Genomic DNA, 21,001 nt, shown 5'->3' with positions numbered 1-21,001 from the left:
TTGTGACTCAGACCACTTATATTTTAGACTTAAGTACTAACAAGTCTTGTAAAGAAGCACAGCTCTGCAGGGATAGGCTCATTTCAGTTGAAACCAAAGACCAAGTAAATTGAATTTGCATTCCTGTCAGTGAAGGACGGCTGTCATTAAAGTGGTAAACATTATGTAGCATTGACTGTGGAGATTTAGGGGCCACCACAATAAACCCTGGTAGATTCTTCAGCCCCTGCCTGCTCATCTGATTGTAATGTGCAATACTGTTGCATTACTAACACATTGGGGGTCTTTAATACTTCGGCAGACGGAAAACCTCATCCGCCGAAGTCCCAACAGGCAGGTTGCCAGCAGTGCGGCCACCTTCCCACAGGTCCCATTAAGAGTTTCCTGCTGGGTCAGCAGGTGGAAACATGGTCCAGCGGGAAACGCACAACAGCATTGTCTCCAGCTCATAATAGAGCGGGTGGCAATGCTGTTGTGCGCAGGGTGCACCAGCACCCATCACGATGACCACTGTCAGCGAACATCACGACAGGGCTGGCCAGATGGGACGCTGCACTGCCCATGCCAACAGCATGGGCAGTGCAGGGGTCCCCTGTCTATGCCAGTTTTTGCATGGCGGGCTACTGGCATGTAATCGCCGGCAGAGAAGGGACTCGTAATCCCCAGGGCAGCGCTGCCCTGGCGGATTATGGCCGCCAGCCCCTCCGCCACGGTCGCAATGTGGCAGTCCACCTGCCACAGCAACCCTGGCGGTCTTAAGGCGGCCAGTGTCGTAATGAGGCCCATAGTGTCACAACACTGAATGAGTCCAAAGTAATACAATGGAAAGCTGAACAGGTTATCTGCTAGGCAGTTTTCCCCAATTATTAACAGGCACCATGGAGGTTCAAGCAGGCAGTAACTGTGTTTGTATGCCAAACTTTGCTTTCTTAATAGAGGAGATGAGAGGCTGGTGAATTGTGGCCTGTCCTCCCTTTCCTTCGCGTGAGAGGTGCGGGCACATGACCTGAAGCACCAGCTCTTCAACATTCCAATCAAATGTTGATTTGAGACTATAACTAGCACCTTTGTGCTGCACACAATTCTGTCTCTTACGGTTTTGCATTACACAACGTTTAAAGCTCCATTTCTAATATTTAAAAAAACTATTTGCTAGTGAAAGGAATCTACAGAATCAACAGAGCCCTCCTCATTAGCAAAAGAATTATACTATTGCATTGGTGATTAAAAAAAGTACAAAAGTGGGTAAATTATTTAACAGAATTTAAAAACACTAGACAGAACTGACCGTAATCCTAGATAACAGACGAGGCCATACGAGAAATAATGAAACACTGTCTAGATTGATAAAACAGTTAAGTTACTAGCTACAAATTAGTTGAGGAGCATACTCATTTATTAGTGAAAAAATAATTGAATATACAATCAGCAGACAATACAATAATGTTCAAGATATCTTCAAATTTTCCAAACATTATACTACTTGCCATATGTTTTAGTCCTAGCAGATTAGCAAAATTGTATTTAATGATAATATCAAAAAACAAAACCTAAAAGGTAATGTGGCATGCTAACCAACAGAATGTTAAATATGATGTGACATTTAACCAAATGTTAATGATGTGCATGATAATGAGACTACTCCCTTTTGGTCAATCAAAAACGGGGGAAATGAGGTCCCCAGGGCTTTCTAATCATGGCTTGGTCCTCCCCAGCAGATTTGCGTGAACCTCTGCAAGCATGATTTAGATGTCACTTTGATGAGTATTAGAATTCCGAATTATATGATATTTTTAACATTATAGTTCAGTAAATTTGCAAATACAATGAGGTAAATGTGTATTCATGTATTATGATTGAAGATTAAGGCTTCATGGGTAAGTAGTGCTGGCAAGACCAACAAAAGTTACCATACCATGAATTTTTGGCAAGCTTACATATCGGAAATATGGTTAAGTTGGGATTTCCTCCATGCAAACCTTCTCTCAGGAAGAAAATACAATCATGTCAATTGTGTTCTTAAGATGAAAACAAAATTAATGTGCCAGAAAAACCACCTATTATAGCTACTGTTCCACCTACCCACTAGGAGTGTTATCATAGGGTTGTAGAGGATATTCTTCGTGGCACATGAACAACCTTTGATTTGAAAGTAGGTTGATATGCTAATAAATAAAATGTTCTCCTCAAAGGCATGGCATTGCATGACATTATATGTTTCCAGATTCTGAAATATAATGCTTGCCTCACTTTATATATTAAATCTTTTTTTAAATGTTTTCTCCTGTCAAATGGTGCAAGATGGTTAGGCAAATCAAAACAGTGATTATCGTCTCTTTAAGATGGAGGAGTAATGAGGTCCACCACATAAAGCACCAGAGGTACTCTCTGTGGATCTCACCCACCCACCTTAGCCATTCAGACAAAAGAATGGATAAAACAACAAACTTCCTTATCTAAAACCAGCGACTTGCAACACAATCTAAAAAGCCATTTGAAACCTTGTGGGAAACCTGGCTTTCAAAACCTACCAACATAACATTACTGACCCTGTATTCATCCTTGGTAGTCAACTAATATGTCAATCAGCTAGAACTAACAATAATTGCCGTTATGAAAACATACTATTCTTACTAAAACAAACAGACCACACCCGCTACTCAAAAAGAAAAACAAAACTGGAAGCAAAACCCTTTTCTAACAGAAAATCCTGGAATACGCACGCACCATTCAAATAATCAAGGCTCTCGAGGACATTGAGTTTAAGGGTGACTGACTATCACGGTTACAGACAAAGAAGAAAGGAAGTAGTTCTATTCGCAAGTGAAAGAATGACTACTGTTTATTGCTAGCAAAAGTGACAAAGTTTTGCTTGAAACCCCCTCCAAACCACCTAGTTTTTCTATCAGTTTTGACACAATTTACCACTACAATAACACAAATATTAAAACCGACAACAGATCACAAAAATGGTCTACCTTCTTCTTGAGCAGCAGACAATCTTAGCTCATCACTGGAAAATGTAGATAATCAATACACCCTCAACCTAGGGAGTTCTCAAGGGTAATCATTATCCTAGTTCTCTTCAACTAACTAAATGCTTTACGTGATCATTATTGTCAAAGTTTGAAATTGTTTCCATAAATATCTGGGCAATGCAGGTTTCTTTGAAATGGCTGATGACCCAAACTAATAAAAACACTCTCAAACCCCACGTTTCATCAGACAAAAAAAATAGAAACTAAATGGTAAAGTCTTAACAGTGACAAGAAAAATAAATTCTCACTTACAAGCTCATGGTTGCCCATCTGCATACTCAGAAATCACTCCAAATGCCTCCTTCGATAGCCCCCCAAATGAAAGTTTAAGCTTTAAGCATTCTTTTTGATGCTAAATTCAAGATTGTGAAACAAAAATCAGCTAATTCTCCAAACGCTATGTTTGCTTGACCAGAAAGAGCATGTTACAAATCTAAGAGACAATCTTTGGAACCAAAATGGAGTTTAGCTCCATCATGCAAAATACACAAAACGCCTCAGCTAAAAAGTTGACAGAAAGACCTGAAGCTCTTCCATACAGCCCTTGTTTGAAGAAACTGCCCTGGCTCAAAATCCAATAAGGAATCCAATTAATGATTTACAAGATCCGATGTGGACATCTGTCAAATTGCCCAGACTAAAAATTGAAGACATACATTTCTATATTCAATCCAAAGTTTGCTTCTCAACACGTATTTGAAATACAGTAACATAAGAAAGCAAGACTGGAAGGATACAAATATGCCATACGTAACCTCAGTACATATAAGAGGAATCCACTCTACAGCTAAGCAGATATATAGCTCTCACAGTTCTAAAAACCCAAAAATTATGGCCAGCTGCCTGATGTTCAACCTGACAAAGAAACAAGAGCTTTGGTAGCCTGCAGTTTAAGAGCTATATAAATAATGCACATGTTACAAGTACCATAAAAATAGAGTAAAAAGCATGAAAAATGCATCTATCATTTGGTAAAGTGCATAGCATCATAAGGAGGAGGCAAAATTAAAATCTTTGTCTGGGACTTATACTTTATACATGGATTGGGAGTCCCAAATCAATAAGTTCCCTCACAAGAAATGTGACTGTGGTAGAAACGGGGCTGGCTGATAAAGCTGACCTAGGGGATTAAAGCAATAATGAGATAGAATATCACATGACCAACATACATTAGTAGATAAGGACAATTATCTCATAGCTATGCCTGGAAGACTTTAGTTATATCATGGTACACTTGATCCCTTATTCGTAGGGAAATATTTTGATGGGGGAAAGGAGTGTCTAAATAACAGACTACTGTAACTTAAAAAAGTTAGCAACAGAATACTATGTCCTCCCAATTAATTTCTAATTCAATGGGTGAAAAAAAAAAAAAATATGAACTCACCAGCCGACGGGTCACACAATTCTTCTTGAATGAGTTCCATCTAGAAAGAAAATCGATAATAAATGATTGGAACCTAGCTCAATCACTGAAATTTGCCATGTCAGTACACTGGGGGTAGGGAGGAGGTGGCGAGGGCTGTAGCAGAATTTCAAAACTCTCAGACTCTGGTTAATTCATTGTTGCAAGAACCCCATCCACACTGCAACTTTCTCTGGACACATTATACGCAAAACTGTGAAACTTTCATTATCCTCATCACCCAGTGCCTAGAATATTACTCATTAACCACTCTCCCAGCACCCAATGCCCTGTACACTCGCTAACCCATTACAGCTATCTGTCCTCCTCAAGGATACAGGCCTTGCCAATATTTTAAGGTAAGAGCCAAAGAGCCAGACCTTCACATTGTTTATTCTGGTCGTACATGCCAAAGGCCAAGGGAGGAAGCAGAATTAACCTTATGGTTAGTGAAGTACAATGGTGGGCTTAAAAGACTAAAAAAAGGCTGGCCCAGAGTATCAGTCAAACATACAAAGAGTTTCCCCAGGTAGTTTTTAACTACTTTATATGATGACAACAACAGAGATCCCAATTGCTGAGGAATCAACATGTTCTCCAGAGGATAAATCATAAATATATCATGGAATCTTGTACAATGGTAGGGAGAACAATAATTCTGAAACACTGACTAATAAAGAAATGCTGGAATTAATGCATTGATCAATAATACAGAATATGAACTTTCACCATAAGAAAAGGAAGAGGTGCATATACTAGTAAAAAGATGTTGCAAATTCACATAAACATTACATTTAATGTGATGATGAAATGCCAGTCCAAACCACTTCTGATAAGGTGGGAAAAACAATCTTTTGGGTACTTGGTTTGAAACAGAGTAAAGGTAAGGCAAGGTCAGGGCCAGTGGTCCACATAGGACGATGGATGGGTATTAGTTCCTTATTGATGTATCTAGTTGGTTATGTCTATTGATGACCTTCTGCTCTCACAAAAACTGTTAATGTATTTCAGCCCCTATTCTTCTCAGACCTCTCAGGGCGAGAGCCGGAGCCAATGGTTTTTCCAAACAGTCAAATGCAAGGGATCCTAAGAACAAAGAAAGCAAAACAAAGTGAGGCACTCAGTGTGAAGGTCTTGTTGCCACCAGTAGGACTCCTACCTTTGAGATTTCTGAATAAAGAGATACACTCAGAAACCAGTCTATATGGCAGAGAAGGAATTGGTGTTCATATGACTATTTTATGTACTGCAATTGAGAAAGGACACAATTGAATTAACTTTTTGGGCATGAGCTCTGGCGTTTCCTTTGAGTTGTCTTTTCAGGGTCAGGGAGGTTACAGAGGCTGCCACGAACTCAGGGCCGTGGTCCATGTCGGATGTAGGCGGCACAGAAGTGCCACGGGCTCTGAGGCCGACTGAGCTGGATTGGCCAGCTGGGTGTAACCTGTATGGCGACCAAAGGAGGAGGTCAGCCCCGCCCCTTTAAAAGCCGACAAGCAGGCCTCTTTCGTTCCCGTGAGGCTCTCAAGCCAGTAAACAGGACTCCCCGTGTTTTTTCCTTTATGCGCACTGCTGAATCGAAAGCCCTGATTTCGTGTTTTTATGACATAAGGATTTGTAGGACGTTTCAGCGGCAGCTCTGCCCCACAGATCTGTTGACGGCCCAGAGAGGGTCACTGAGCACCACAAGGGCTCAAGTGTGCTCACCCGACCAAAGTAGTTGGTAGCAGTTCCGGTGGGTGTGTGGGAGCCACAGCAGGCAGCAAAGGTAAGGGGGCTGTGGGGGCACCTAGTGGGGCTTTCCTTTTTCTTTTTTCCCCCCAGTGTTACATGGTGGGAGGCATTCTTATTGTTTCCCTAGAGACATTACTTGGGTTGGGACAGAGGGCAGGCAGCTTTATTGTCTCTGCCTAAAGAGAGGCATGGGGAGCGAGTAGGGGGACCGGTTTTCCATGCTACAGCATTTTTTTTTTTTTTTTTTTTTTTTTACTTTGGTAGAGAACTCTAGCTCTGACCAGTGGTGGCTGAAGGGTGGCCCTGGGGCCGAGTGAGAGTCAATATGGGGTGCTTGGTGTAGCAGTTTAGGGGATACTTTAGATGTTTGGTAGCAGGGCAATATAGCACTCAATCTATGGTTTCTGGCAGAGGATTTGTGCCTCTAGAGCACCTTTTTTCTGGATTTGGAGTGATTGTCTCGGTTTCCAGGAAGTGTTAAGGGCATTTGTTTTACTGTTTGCGCAGCGAGGTCACATGGCTGCGCGTTTTCTAATTATTCAGTTTTTTAGGCTACTTTGACACCAATAGTCAAGATGGCTGAGAGTGCGAAGAAGGTTTTCAAGCACCCTAGCAATGGGGTGGATATGGAGCCTTTGATGCGCCTTATAGACGTGATGAATGAGATCCTGACCTTGCTGTGCCCACAGGTCATGAGAGGGTCAGACTAGGGTGCCAGTGGGGCCCGATGAGAGGAGTTTCAAGTGCAACATTTACTACACTCAGTACATGCTTTTTGAAAATCGTGATGTAAATATTTGTGGTGTGTGTATATATATTTTTTATTTTTTAGTGTTGTGCATTGTGTCAACACTGTATATTTTATGTGTTGTCTAAATTTGTTTATATAAAGTGTGAGTGCCAGAATTAAAAATATTTCCAGTGATCAATTAATGTCTTCACTGTGATGTACAATATATGTGTATCTTTTCCTACTCTATACCAGCTTTATATCAGTGTTTATTTCGAGCAGTTTAGCACGTTCCTTGAATGTGTATTCCGACGGAGGTCAGGGCACTGGTGGGTGTTGCACTATTTGGATGATTTCCTTTTTCTGGCTGCCCCCAGTATGAAGGAGCGTGGTGGGGAGTTGCAATCTTTCCAGGAATTGATGGGGGCTTTTCAGGATAGCCCTGGCAAACGACAAGACCTGTGGCCTGGCTACACATATTGAATTCCTGGGAATAGAATTGGACTCCCTGGTGGGCATCTCCAGGCTCCCCCAAGAGAAAGTCGGGCCTTTTTGCAGTCGTTGAGGGACTGTCTGGCAGCCAAGAAGTTAACATTGCATTAGTTGCAGGTGGTGGTGGGCCAGCTGACTATTGCTCTCCGTATTATTCCCATGGGTCGCCCATTTCCGCAATCAGTTGCTCAGGCCATGTCATGTTTGAAGCAGAAGCATCACCATACTAGGCTATCGGGTGAGGTCTGCCAGGGTATGAGAATCTGGGAGGCATTTTTAAAGGATTTCAATGGTACAATGGAATGGCCTAGCTCGGCCAAGACTAACAGGAAAATAGGTCTGCTTACGGACTCTGTAGGCAGTGTGGGTTTCGGTGCCATCCTAGGTGCCTCCTAGTGTGATTAACGGTGGCCTGAGGACTGAGTGGAGTCTGGTTTGGTGGTAAATATTGGTTTCCTTAAGCCTTTTCTCATCTTGTTGTCCCTCATGATCTGGCTGCGACAGTGCTGCAACCAGACAGTGGTATTCTGGTCAGATAACATTATGATGGTTGAGTGTATTATCGAAAAGGCAGCCAAGTGCAGGATGATCCTGTGGCTCCTAAAAGAGATTTTGCAGGCCTTCAGGTTCTAACACCTAGACGCAGTAAGTTCCCATCGCTGTTCCTGGAGCATCCATGGCGGCTTGGTCTCCCAGCTCACCAGACCCTGTGGCAGCCAGTTTAGCACCAGGTACAAGTCGGGCCTACGAGAGAGCATTTGACTCATATGGCAAGTTTCATACGAACGCCGGGGTGGAAAGGTAGTTTTCACCCGGGTCTGTGATGGCCTATCGGGGGTCCTTAGGGGAGGGTTGAGCATTGCCTTACGCCAAGCATCACATTGCAGCGGTTTCATTCTTTGCTAAGATGCTTGGCTACACCAATGGCAAAAACTTTCCTGATGCAGAGGGCACTGAAGGGTTGGCAGTGTTTGGAAGGGAGCAAGTCAGATTCCAGGTACCTCGACGGGCAGATATTCAGTGGCTAGATTGGCTAATCTGAGGATGCCTTGAACAGACAATTACCTCAGGAGTTTATGCTCCTAGGGGTCACAAGATTGCACCTAGGTGGCAACAATCTGTCTGAACTTGGAAGGAGGACTCATTTGAAATAATTATTTCTGAGGTTGAGTGGCTTGCAAAACAGTTCCCGGAGATTGTAATTGTATGGTCCAACATGGTGCTGAGGTAGAACTGGCAGGGTGATAAGTCCGTCAGAGCCCTTAATGACTCGGACAAGCGACTGAATGACGTGATTGCGAACTTGTTCAGGTCTGCCAAGTTGTCAACTATAACACACAGGTACCTCAATGGTGAACTGTTTTTCTTGCAGGATGGGGTTCATTTGTCCAAGGAATGTAATGTGATGATTCTCGAGCATTTGTTGGCCATGGCTAGTACAGCGACTTTTGTGGTCGGGTGGTTGGGAGGGGGGGGAAATAGTAGATGAACTATGCTGCCCTGTGGCAGGTGAGGTGATAATTTGAGGGGACATTTAGAGTCCAAAGATGGAATCCTTTTAGATCAAAGGTAACAGCAGTGTCACAGGACCCTGTAGGGATCAAATCAAAAGGTGGTTAACAGAGGTGCGGGGGTTGAAGGCAGATGCTGACACGCGGTCCTACTTTGCAACTACCCTCGCAGGCCCAGTTGGCATAAGTATGCACAGACCTGGGGAGGGGGGGAGGGGGAGGCAAGGAATGTGGGTTTAGGAGGTGCCTGAGGTAGGTATTCTAAAGGAAGCCGGGCCCCTTGCAATGGAGCTTCCGTTATGGGAGGGCGGTTGGTGGGGCACTCCCTTAAGAAAGGACCCAGCCATTGTTCTTGGACAGGGCGTTCTGAGAGGAAGAGTCCCTAAAACAGCCATGATCTCACTCGAAATGCTTATGCTTTCCTCTCTAGGCTGCACAGGAACAAACTCAGTTTATGGTAGGTGACTCCCAGGTACTAGAGGCTCTGTTAAGGCTAGGTCGCAACTATGTAAATATGAATTTAATTTTTGTGGGTTACTGTGCAATAATATTTGAAATTATGTTTGTACATATGTTTTAATAACTGTGGCCAGGGGTCTCACGACCCCATCCCAAAAACTGAACTGGACTGGGTCTTTCTCATTGAAGTGGTTGGTTTAGGTGCAGGAGGGGCTTTGAGGTTTCAGGGGGATTTGGCGACTCCCTGCCGTATTTAAGAGGCTTCCCCAACTCGAGGGGAGCCTGATGGTATTGTGGGGAGCCACGACCCACGTTGGATGTTCGTGGCGCAGAAGCACACCTGGTTCTGAGGCCAGATAAGCTGGACTGGCCGGCTGGGCGTGACCTCCAGAAGCATTAAAGCACTTCTGGAGTTGCAACCCAAGGGGGAGTTCGGCTCTGCCCCTTCGAAAGCGGGACCCCTGCGATGAGCGGGCCTCTTTAGTTCCTGCGCACCGCTCAAGCCAGAGGGCTCCATCTGTTTTTTGCCCTCCCCCACATGGCTGAATCTAAAGCCCTGATTTGGGGTTTCCTGTCCACCAGCCCCAGAGCGACGAGTACGGGAAAAGCCCATGCTTGGGCGGCGTGGCTCCCGGGCAGATTTTCTGGGTACTAGCCTTGGTTTTCTTCTACAGGAGTCATCATATTTGTTGGATGTAATGCATGAACGCTCTTCCCTTGCAGGTTGTGATGGCATTGTCATATTTATAGGGTCGTCGGGTGAGGTCAAAATCGGTGGGGTCATTTAAGGTCCACAGATGTCATCCTTTTAGACCAAAGTTAACAGTAGTGTCACATAACCCTCTAAGGGGTGCTGGCAGCAAGCAAAAAGGAGGTTTACAGGGGCGTGGGGTTTGGGGGTGGCCGGGAACACGCAGTCCCTGCAACCGCCCAGGCAGTGTAGTTGGCATAGCAAGGACCTGGGGGTGGGGGTAAAGGGAGGGCATGGAATGTGGGTGTAGGGGGTGACCGAGGTAGGTATTGTAAGAGCAGCCAGGCCTCCTGCACAGGAACTCCCGGTCTGGGAGGTCAGTTGATGGGGCCCACCCTTAAGGAGGGACCCATCCATTGTTCTTGGACAGGGGGTACTAAGAGGAAGGGTCCCTAAACCAGTCATGATCTCACTCGAAATATTTATGTTTTTCTCTCTTGACTGCACAGGAACAAACTGAGTTTATGGTAGGTAACTCCCATGTACTAGAGGCTCTGTTAAGGCTAGGTCTCAACTATGTAATAAGAATGTAATTAATGTGGGTTACTGTGCAATAATGTTTAAAATTATGTTTGTCTATATGTAATAATAATAATAATAATAATAAATACAGCCGGAGGTCTCATGACCCCTATCCCAAAGAGTGAAATGGCCAGGGTTTTTCTCATTGAAGTGGTTGGTTTGGGGCCGGGAAAGGCTTTGGGGTTTCAGGGGACATCCGCGACTCCTTAGCATATAAAAATACTGCATTATATGTGTGATAGGCTTTTCACACAAACGCAATCCAGTTTTGCCATACCTTGCAAACTCCAGTGTTTTGAAAGTGTATGGCAATGCTAATATGCGGACGTGCAACATGGTGAAAGTCAATAAGTATTTTCTGGCTAGATATTTAACTCTTCTAATCTCTTTGTCTCCTATATGAAAGTATTGAAAAGATAGTGGGGTGAGTGTAGGGGGCGTTCCAACAGGAGGAAAAATTAGCAGAGTTATGGGGAAAGTGGTGCAAAAGTCATGTGAAGCGAAGTTTGTGAAAACTATGGTTCTATTTTGGTAGGTTTTCATAGTCTCCTTCAGTATCATTTTAAACATGGACCAACAGTCATCATAATGCCACTCAGTAACCAATATAGGACTTGATTTAAAACAGTAAAAGAGTGATCACGGTAAAGCCACTGGGGAGCTATAGAAGGATAAAAGGGTACGCACTGTAGACCTTGGATATCAGATGCAACAGAGGTTGGACTGCAACTACATATATACTAAAGCTGGAGCAAGATGCCAGTTAAAGATGAGCTTGCAAAAAAACACAAGTGACCAGGGACTATATTTGCTGTGTGGAGCCAAGCATACCAGATCAGATGGCCTTTTCTGATGTGGGTGGTGATTCATATATTCTGTAGATAGTTCATTGTGACCAGTGTGGATTATTTCACATTTGAGATTAGGGTGATCACTCTTTTCAAGAGCAACTGTTCTATAATCACATTTCTTGAAGTCTTTTTTAGTTAAATTGAGAACCTTTCATCTCAGCTGGTTTTCGTTAAGTAGATTATCTAGAAAATTTTTCACTAGAGGGGCAGTCATCTTTACAGTGTATTCTCGATTAATGATATCCTACCCTTTAACAAATTTTTGAATGATGTTGCCGATATAATTTTCATTGCACGGACGAAGCAGGTTATAAATGGCATTCTTATTTTTGCAGTTTGAAAACTTTTTATGTGTAGTTTTGAACAGTTCCATGTCTTCAAAGGCCTGTTGGCAAACCAAGCATTCCCCACATCTGTTGAGTCCTTTTTCAGGACTGTAGCTTCAAAATGTCTCGAAGACCTATCTTGATAATCAAATCTGGTATGATATAGGGCTTCACACGCTGATTCCTTAAGTTGTGGCCCTTCTTTAGGGTTAAAAGTGCATTTGCAAGCTAGCAGTAGGTTGTTTGGAATAAATGACCAACCCAAATGAAAATTCTGGCAAGGGTTTGGACCATATGTGGTGACATATGATTCTGATAAATTCCTTCTTTGTATGTTTTTCAAGGAGAGTTTTACAAGGAGTGAACTTAACTATCTTGGAGGAGTTTTTAACAACCTCAGCAGGTTGTTTTGCTTCACTTCACTGACCGAGATGAAACACACACACTTAGTCTAGAAAATAAATGTATTAAACCACTCTGAAAGGCTTGTAAAGAAAGGTCAGTACAACTGAAAGTACACATTCAAAAATGTGCGCAGCAATGAAATGAAAACATGTACAAAGAATTCTCTACTTCAATCTATAAATAGCAAATATATATGCAAAGATCCACATATAGTCATACACAATGCAAATCAGATAATAAGAATTAAAAATTCATCGCCATGGGGCACAGTTGAATTCGCCTCATCTTTCTCCTGACAGCAACAGGTCATTGACCCCAGGATCTGCCATGAAGAGAAAGATCTACCCTCATGGGAAAGATGACAGGCATCAGCGTCTCGGTCCTACCAGAGGTCTGCACTTCACTTCATTCAAACTCATGTTTTTTTTCTTGTCACTGTGTACCAAAGGGTTAAGATCTGACTCAAATGAGGGACATGCTGTCTCCAAAAACCAAACAATCCTATGAACTGCTGTGTGTCTCTTGCTTAGCGAGGGGAGAAACTTTTGTTTCGCCTGTAGCAACACCTCTCTATGTCCTTGATTACACTGAATCCCTAGAAACTTCACATTTTGAGAGGGTCCATGTGTCTTGTCTGAATTAATCATCCACATTTTACTCTGCAAAAGTTCCACAACCTGCTGTGTGAATATATCTATAATAATATCCTTAACTTCTTGCTGGGTGTAATTTTCTAAATAATGAATTTCAACTCCTGCCAAATCCTGTGGGTTACTCTGTATTTTTTGTCTAAATATTGGCTGAGCACAAACTACGTTATGTTCGTTTGGCTCACACTGGCCCCCACCTTTTTTAACCACTTCATCACAAGAATGTAAAAAAATCAACTTTCCCTGTGACGGTTTGGTAGATATCTGCCTTATCTTGTAATAATTTATTCTGGCAAGACAGCATTGTTACGGTATTTTTGTGTGTCAACAAGTTATTTCACTAATTGCCGATTTTCATATTCTAACTGCTTGCACCTCTCATGCATTATCCTGTAAGCGGAGAGGTGTATCCAACCCCTCCTGCCAAGAACAAAAAGGTCATCATTCTGTTCAAAAAACACCTTATTTAAACATATAACGAATCAGTAAATCTGTTTTACTCAGGCACCCGTCCCAAAATTCAGAAAGTCCTGATAAACAAGAAAACACATTTGCCAAGACATTATAAGGCATTTTAATTTCACATGCATTTTTAGAAATGGTTTGCGGTTCTACATTTGACTTCTTGCCAAAATAGTTTCACTTTTAAATCGTACACTTTCAACCTCTAACCTCCCTTTAGACTGCTGACCGTGCCAAAGTGTTCTGCTTCACTACACTGAATGAGATAAATGACACACACTGAAAAGAATCTCTGGTATGCAACTCAGTCTAGGAAATACATTTATTATACCACTCTGCAAGGCTAGTAAAGAAAGGTCAGTACAACTGAAAGTGCATGTTTAAAAATGTGCGCAGCAACTAAATGAAAACATGTACAAAGAATTGTCTACTTAAATCTATAAAACAGCAAATATATATATACATACATACATACACACTGCAAAGCAGATAATAAGAATTAAAAATTCATCACCATGGGGCACAGTTGAATTTGCCTCATCTTTCTCCTGTCAGCAACAGGTCATAGACCCCAAGATTGACCGTGAAGAGCAAGAGATCTACCCTCACAGGAAAGATGACAGGCATCAGCATCCCAATCCTGCCAGACGTCTGCTCTTCACTTCATTCAAACTCATGTTTTTTTCTTGTCACTTTGTGCCAAAGGGTTAAGATTTGACTCAAATGAGGGACATGCTGTCTCCAAAAAACAAACAATCCCATGAATCACCATGTGTCTTGCTTAGTGCGGGGAGTGGCAAACTTCAAAATCTTCTGTTTCGCCTGTAGCAACACCTCTCCATGTTCTTGATTCCACTGAATCCCTAGAAACTTCACATTCTGTGAGGGTCCCTGTGTCTTGTCTGAATTAATCATCCACATTTTACTCTGCAAAAGTTCCACAACCCGCTGTGTGAATATCTCTATAATATCCTTAACGTCTTGCTGGGTGTAATCTTTTAATAAATTAATTTCTCAGACTAAGAGCTGCATATCAGAAATTATTTTCAGTGTGTGTTTTATCTCGGTCAGTGTAGTGAAGCAAAACACAGGTACTCTCCTTTTCAGTTTTTCAATTAATAAAGGTGGTATGGTCATACAGTTATGGTGTATGAGAAGGAAAAGGATGAACTGAAGGTTATCCTAGAGACTTTTCGGGAAGAAACATTTAATAATGAAGTGCACTGTTACTGTCTGTCAGTTTGGAGTACAGTGATGGTATTAGTAAATCCTTTTGTGTTGTAATCCCGTTACCTTGGAAGTTGATTTTGTGCTGATCGGAAGTCATGTTAAGTTTAATGCCAATACCAAGTTGAAATACTGTTGCTGGATGGATTGATAGCAGAGATGAAGCAATGTTCGAATTTAGCCATGTACAGAACACATATCTCTAGGGTGAAGAAACACCCATTCCTTTCACTTGTAAATAGAGATCGCCAATGAAAGGGGGGGGGGGAAAAAAAAAACAAAAAAAAAAAACTCTTTTAAGGTAACTCTTGTACGTGAGACAATAAATTGGGAGCCATACTCTGACTGTTTGGCATCAAATATCTTGAAAGATAACTCTCTTCTCAATGTATTGGAAGTGTTATGAGCTGGCATTTCCTTAATAAATTAAATGTTTGGTTGCACCTTGTTTTCAATTGGCCGTAGTTTCTATTTTCTATTGTTGAGCTACTGATTAATTCTAGTATTTCCTACATAATCAATGTTTCAGAATGATGCTCCCTCTCACCAATACATATCAAAAATGCTATGATATATTTAAGATGTACTGTGTTAAATGTTGTCTTGTTGACAATACTTGATTCCTAAACAACTAAGATATCTTTTGTTCTTGTTGTAAAACCAAGTTACAAAAATATGTGGGAAGGCTCTCTATGTATGTCTGACTCATGAACCTATGAGCAGATCAGTAGGGGATGTTGACCAAGAGAGGAAAGTTATGGCTATTACATGATCCGCATGTCTTACAGCTGTTGTGGAAGTGTGAAACGCATATAATGCTACAACTACAAGCCATTGTTAGAGTTTTAACATCCAAGCAAAGCATTAGCACATTAAATGTATAACATTTGTTTTGCAGGTTGAAAAAACATTTATTTTTAAATGTATGGAGCAAGCTTACCTTCCCTTTGTTTTAAAGTATTAAAACGACTGTCTACCCATTAGCTTGTGGAAAGCATGAATGTGATTTACAATATATAAAATAACTTTTAAACGCCTTTTATTTTCCATTTGTAATATTTAGTATATTGCTGTTTTTGAATAGCACTCACACAATCAGTAACCCCCTTCTGACAACTATCAAAAATGTAACATTATTAAAATGTTCCGAGTTCCACGCAAATAAAAAGGCAAGAGTGCCTCAATGGCACTGTTTCCATAAAACACCACAATAAGTGAATATGAAATCACATAAACTCGATATGTTTCAAAACATAAGAATAACAGTGGTTTATAGCTTCTTTAAGCAGCATTGCCAGTCCTTAGTTTCCTTTTTTTAGTATGGCAGGTATGACAATGTTTATCAATGCATGCATTCTTTAAAATATGCCCACATATTGCAAACAAGGCTGTGTTCTGGCCCTATTGATGTTCAACCTGTACCTTGAAGACCTGTGAGGTGCATCTAAAAAGGCAAAGCTATTCCAACAAAGAACCGACCCTAATAATATTTTGATTTTACAATACGCGGACGACTTTGTTGTTTTTGATCAAACAAAAATGGGTCTGCAACAATCTGTGGAAAAACTTCAAAAATACAATTTAGGTAATAAGCCGGTGGCAAATGCAAGTAAAACCAGAGTGATTTGGAAAACTTAAGAACAAACAGGGGTGTGGAATTTAATCAAATATCTGCTTGTCCATGGGACAGGTTACTTCATAATTCTACTTGTCCCTTTGGTGCCATGAAGTGCATGTAGTGCAGCGACAAATTATGGCAGTAATCTCATTTTGTAAGAGCTCTGATAACAGCCCCCTCTGATTATGCCAGGGCTACTACTATAGCAGGGCTTGAATACTTGCAATCTCAATCCGCACTATAGCAATTTCTTTATTTTGCCACCTTTTTGAAGATTTACATGCTGGGGCTGGAGGAAGCAGTAAGAAATAGTTACAAGGCTGAAATGCCATTGAGTCTGCAAACTTACTAACTTTCATGTTTTAAAGATTTTCACCAGCTCTTTCCTATTTTTTCTCCATAATGAGAGGTTGGAAATGTACTCATGACAATAGCAGTAGAAGTTCTTTCAGGGTTGGGAAAAAAGTGGTTGGAGAGAAAGTGAACTTGTAAACACTCAACAGATTTTCACATGAGCAAGTCTACACAGGCATATTTGCTCGTGCTAAAGTACAGTTCACAAATATTTTGTAGGAGTACGATTTCCTGATCTACTTCTGTAAGTTCTTGTGAATTCATGAAAAGCACTTTTTCAAAGACATATACCATGGGTGCACTTTTGCGACTTTCTTTAAGAATTGGGTCCATAATTAGGTCTGGTGTTAACAAAGACATTTTGTTTTTATTAAACTTCTATTTCGGTCTCTATCTTTTGGCTGGCTTTACTGAGAGTGATCGCATTCTGCTCTTCCACAAGGAGCATATTGCCACACATATTTTTGTTCAGTGCCAGGAACTACTGTGGCAATCGGTATTGTAACGAAACTGGAGGTGGTCCCCCTGCAAAGAACATAGAGGGGGGACTCCCTCACCGCCCACCCCAGACTCCCTCAGCGCAGGTGCCGTACTGAGTGGGCCGCCTGGAGGGGGGCTGCAGGGCCTTTGTTAGGCCACAGGTAGCAAAGTGTGTTTTTTTAGACCAAACATTTTTTTTTGCTTTTTTGCCAATGTTTGTTACAATGGTGAGAGCCTGGCAGCTCCCACAACAATAAAGGGTTACAAACGCCATGTCAAAATAAGACATGCATTGACAAAACCAAAAGACTCACAAAAATGTTTGATCAGTTGACTTTGCCAGTGCTTGTTTATTTTCATGCTTCCCATACTCTCATTGAAAATGGTTACACTGATTTTCCATTAGGAATATTTTTTAGAAATACTAGCATGCATCAACACATTTTACTAAATGACGCTTCAAAGAAATAGAACCTATTTCATAGTACCAAAACTTTTTCTTACTTGCATTTTTTCTGAACTCATGCTTACAAGCTTCTGAAAACATTTGCATCTAATCAGAGAGCAGTTTGAGAGCATTATACATAGCCTCATATTGCTAAACTTTTCAAACATTTATGTACACTTTTTTTTTTTTTTTTTTTTTTTAATGGAACCACTGTCAGTAAGTGCAGTGTGCCCATAAAACGTTTACTTACAGAGCACACCCTAATAATGACGTCTATTCATTAATGAACCATAAATACAAGTTCGGACAAAATTAACAAATGGACACATGTTACTTAAACTGCAGACAGTTCACTTCTCTATAAACTGCCAGCCAAAGGGTTTGTGCTGCAGGGGGTTGGGCCTACTTGTCCTAAGGATAAAATAAACATGAAAAGTTGTTGTCCTTAACCTCAAACAATATGTCTTGGGCATCGGCAATAGGAATTCCACATGCCATGGAAATTTGGTCAAGATCAGATCGCTTATGCAGTGTCATACAATTACCTGGGGATCCGGCTTGCAGATACAGGCACACTGGTTATGCACTTAACATATATCAAGAAAAGTGCAAGCAACCTAAATTTGCATTCTGCCACTTGAACATAAACTTGCACAGTCCTTTTCCTGACGCTATCATATGGGTTAAAAAAGCAAAGCTGACACCCGCAGTCTCATGTGTTACTCAAGCCTTCCCAGCTATAATCGCCACATTAGATAAGTTGCAATGTAATACATGTAGACGAATTTTGCAGCTGTCCCTATATATCTGCTGCACATAGAAATTAATGCAATTTGGTTTACTAAAACAGGACATTGAATGTAAAGTCATCATTCATTTAGTACTACCATCAGTGAATGTATGTAATAGATGGGTCATTAGATGGTGCATTAAGAGATTTTTAAGGTGACGGATAAAGACTGGACTAAATATATATCTGTACCCACTACAAGGATACCCAGTATGCCCACGGGACAGGGGTAAATATCATCAAGATATAACAATTGGCACCTGGGACTAATTTGGACAGAACTGAAAGCCAATCTGTCTCAGAACTAACCCTTTAAACACGTTCCCACATTTAATTCAATTGAACAGATTACATTATTTTGATCTGTCCAATTGAATGTAGGAACGCATTGCTACTAGCAATTTAGATCTCTTTCCGGATACCCTCCTTTGTATCACTCTATCTTACTCTACATTAAAGTTCATCTTAAAAATACAAGTTGTGGTGCTGTCAGTAAATCGGAAATAGAAACCTTAGAGTCTTATGATCAGTTCAAACCCATACTTCCCTCTTACGAAACACCACACATGAAATTATACTTAAAATAAATCATTAAGTAGGGTATGCAAGAGCATTTTAACCTGCCCGTCAATGACTATAGAGACAAATGGAGAAACAGCACAATCACCCCTACGAAATGCAGATTTTGCACCTATGAAACTAATCCATTACTCATCGGCTCTTTTGGTTCTCACATTGCATCAAGCTGACAGCATTTTTTTTTTTTTTGAAGGAGTATATAATTATAAGGACGCTTATCACTTTGCTTCAACTCCAGTGACATAATGGAGCTGGTTGTATTTGAAAAATGTATTGAAATAATTTCAAGAAGATGAACTCCTGGAATAATTCCAAACAGCCGAATTAATTTTATGGCAATCCACAACATGCACTGCCTAGCGTGTCGAGAGAGGGAGAGGACCGTTCCCACATGTTCGTCTAGCTGCGGTAGGTGAATGACTTGTTAAACAACCGCCTTGTCTGTTTAACGGTCCTGCATCAGCGCTGGGAAGCCTCTTGGTAGCCATACGCTTTATAAATCTTTAATAATAATAATAATGAGAGATGTGGGAATAGACATTCGATGGTAACAGGAAACTGGCAGATTCAACAAGTATGTCTGGAAATAAATGCTACATGATGGACTTAATATACAGCAAGATTTCGAGTAATTGATCCTATGATTTTTTAGCTAATCTTTATATCGAACATTTTATCTGTTTTAACACATTTTATTGTTTTTCTACGTTAGATCTTTGTAATGATCTTATGTGATCGTTCACGGAATAATGTATTCATTAATTGCGCTTATTTTTCAGGCTTAATGTATATTTCTAAGGGTGCACCTATCCTATGGCGCCAAATGTGGTTGTGACCAGGTTGTAATCATTGCCCGTACTAATTACCTACTCAGCCCCTTCCAACCCCACCACAGTTTGAAACTCGTTCTCTGCTTTGCAGGCTCGATGTAGGGTCATGTGGCCAGCGTGGTGCGGGTTATGCATCTTTTTGTCCGCGAAGTGCGCTAATTCCAATGCCTTTTCTCTTGGTCATCAGCCAGAAGATTCCAGGTGTGAGCAGCACTTGCTATCTCGTGTTGGTGGACCTGCTCTTATCACCAAGGGTAGTGGGTCTTTTCTGTTAGCCATCGGTCAGATGATACCAGGTTTGAGCAACACTTGCCATCTCGCCTTGGTTAACCTGCTCATATGACAACCGGCTCTGTGCCAAACTATTAATTAGGTGAACCTGTATCCCAAGCTCGCGCTATTCCTTCCTAGCGCCTCTCATTACCCACTTCTCCATCATCCCTTAGTACCCTAGCAACCGCTTTCCCTGTACCCCTTAGTATCCACTGCCCAGCGTTTATTAGTTTCTCTCCTAGTATCCAACTCTCTAGGCAGTCTTCCGTATGCTACCCAGTGTACACCCGTCACAGCCTTTCTGTAATTCCCATCTGTGTCCTTTACAGAATTCACACTCTCCAATAGCTGTTTCCTCAGAACCCCGCTTTATCAATTTTAATACCAACCGCAGCCTCAACTACAGCGTAGCTTGCTAATATTCACTTGCAGGCACTGGTCTGTGCCTTCCTAATACAGCCCTACGTACCTGGATGGGGAACGGAGCTCGGTAGCAACGGAGCAGTCACTCACATTTACAGTGACAGATTACCGTCTACCTATACTTGGCATCCATGAGGGCCGTACGTTCTGCTCCAGGCACACAGTGGAGGATTGTGAATCCTCAAAAACTCTCTTCCTTCTCCCACTGTCCCCTCCTAAGTCACCGCCTGCTTCCTGTCAGCTGCTGAATAGCCGACTAAGAAACAGAAAAAGGACCAACAAGATTGCTTCTTTTACGAAGCAAGTAAAATGTTACGGCCATCTTAGAATAGTTATATTTGATCGCAATTGAAAGGAAAACCCGCATTTCGTAAACCTCCAGCGTTTTAACAAAATACTTAATAGCAAAAGATTTATTGGTAATGTAATACAAATGTTAAATCACAGTGTCAATGAAAAAGCTCTGTGCGTTGATAGCTCTAAGATTTTTGGTAACAAAATGGTTTGTGATTCTGAATGAAATTATTTCGCTTTCAATTTGGAAGCATATATACCATACCTTTGTCAACGAATACTATGGCCCTCATTATGACATTGGCAGTAAATCCCGCTTACTGCCACGCTGATGGCCGTCAATTTACCA

The 21,001-nt window shown here is 41.4% G+C and overlaps 1 protein-coding gene across 2 annotated transcripts in view; it reads right to left on the bottom strand.

Annotated features, from left to right (window-relative positions):
* The window catches only part of WSB2 (WD repeat and SOCS box containing 2), a 242,773-nt gene extending 222,186 nt beyond the window's left edge, over positions 1-20,587 (bottom strand). Inside the window, exons 1-2 of one of the 2 annotated variants that reach the window (XM_069214497.1) lie at positions 20,405-20,587; positions 4,426-4,465 (exon numbers count right to left, since the gene is read on the bottom strand). In XM_069214497.1, the coding sequence (XP_069070598.1) occupies positions 4,426-4,465 (40 nt within the window). In that variant the 5' untranslated portion in view covers positions 20,405-20,587. The remainder of the gene's footprint in view (positions 1-4,425; positions 4,466-20,404) is intronic. The other variant, XM_069214498.1, reaches the window with a different exon arrangement.
* Positions 20,588-21,001: the final 414 nt, after the last annotated feature.

The sequence above is a fragment of the Pleurodeles waltl genome, chromosome 11 (genome assembly GCF_031143425.1).
Source record: "Pleurodeles waltl isolate 20211129_DDA chromosome 11, aPleWal1.hap1.20221129, whole genome shotgun sequence".
Lineage (NCBI taxonomy): Eukaryota > Metazoa > Chordata > Amphibia > Caudata > Salamandridae > Pleurodeles > Pleurodeles waltl.
The sequence above is the reverse complement of the archived record's forward strand: the minus strand, read 5'-3'. Positions and strand labels throughout refer to the sequence as shown.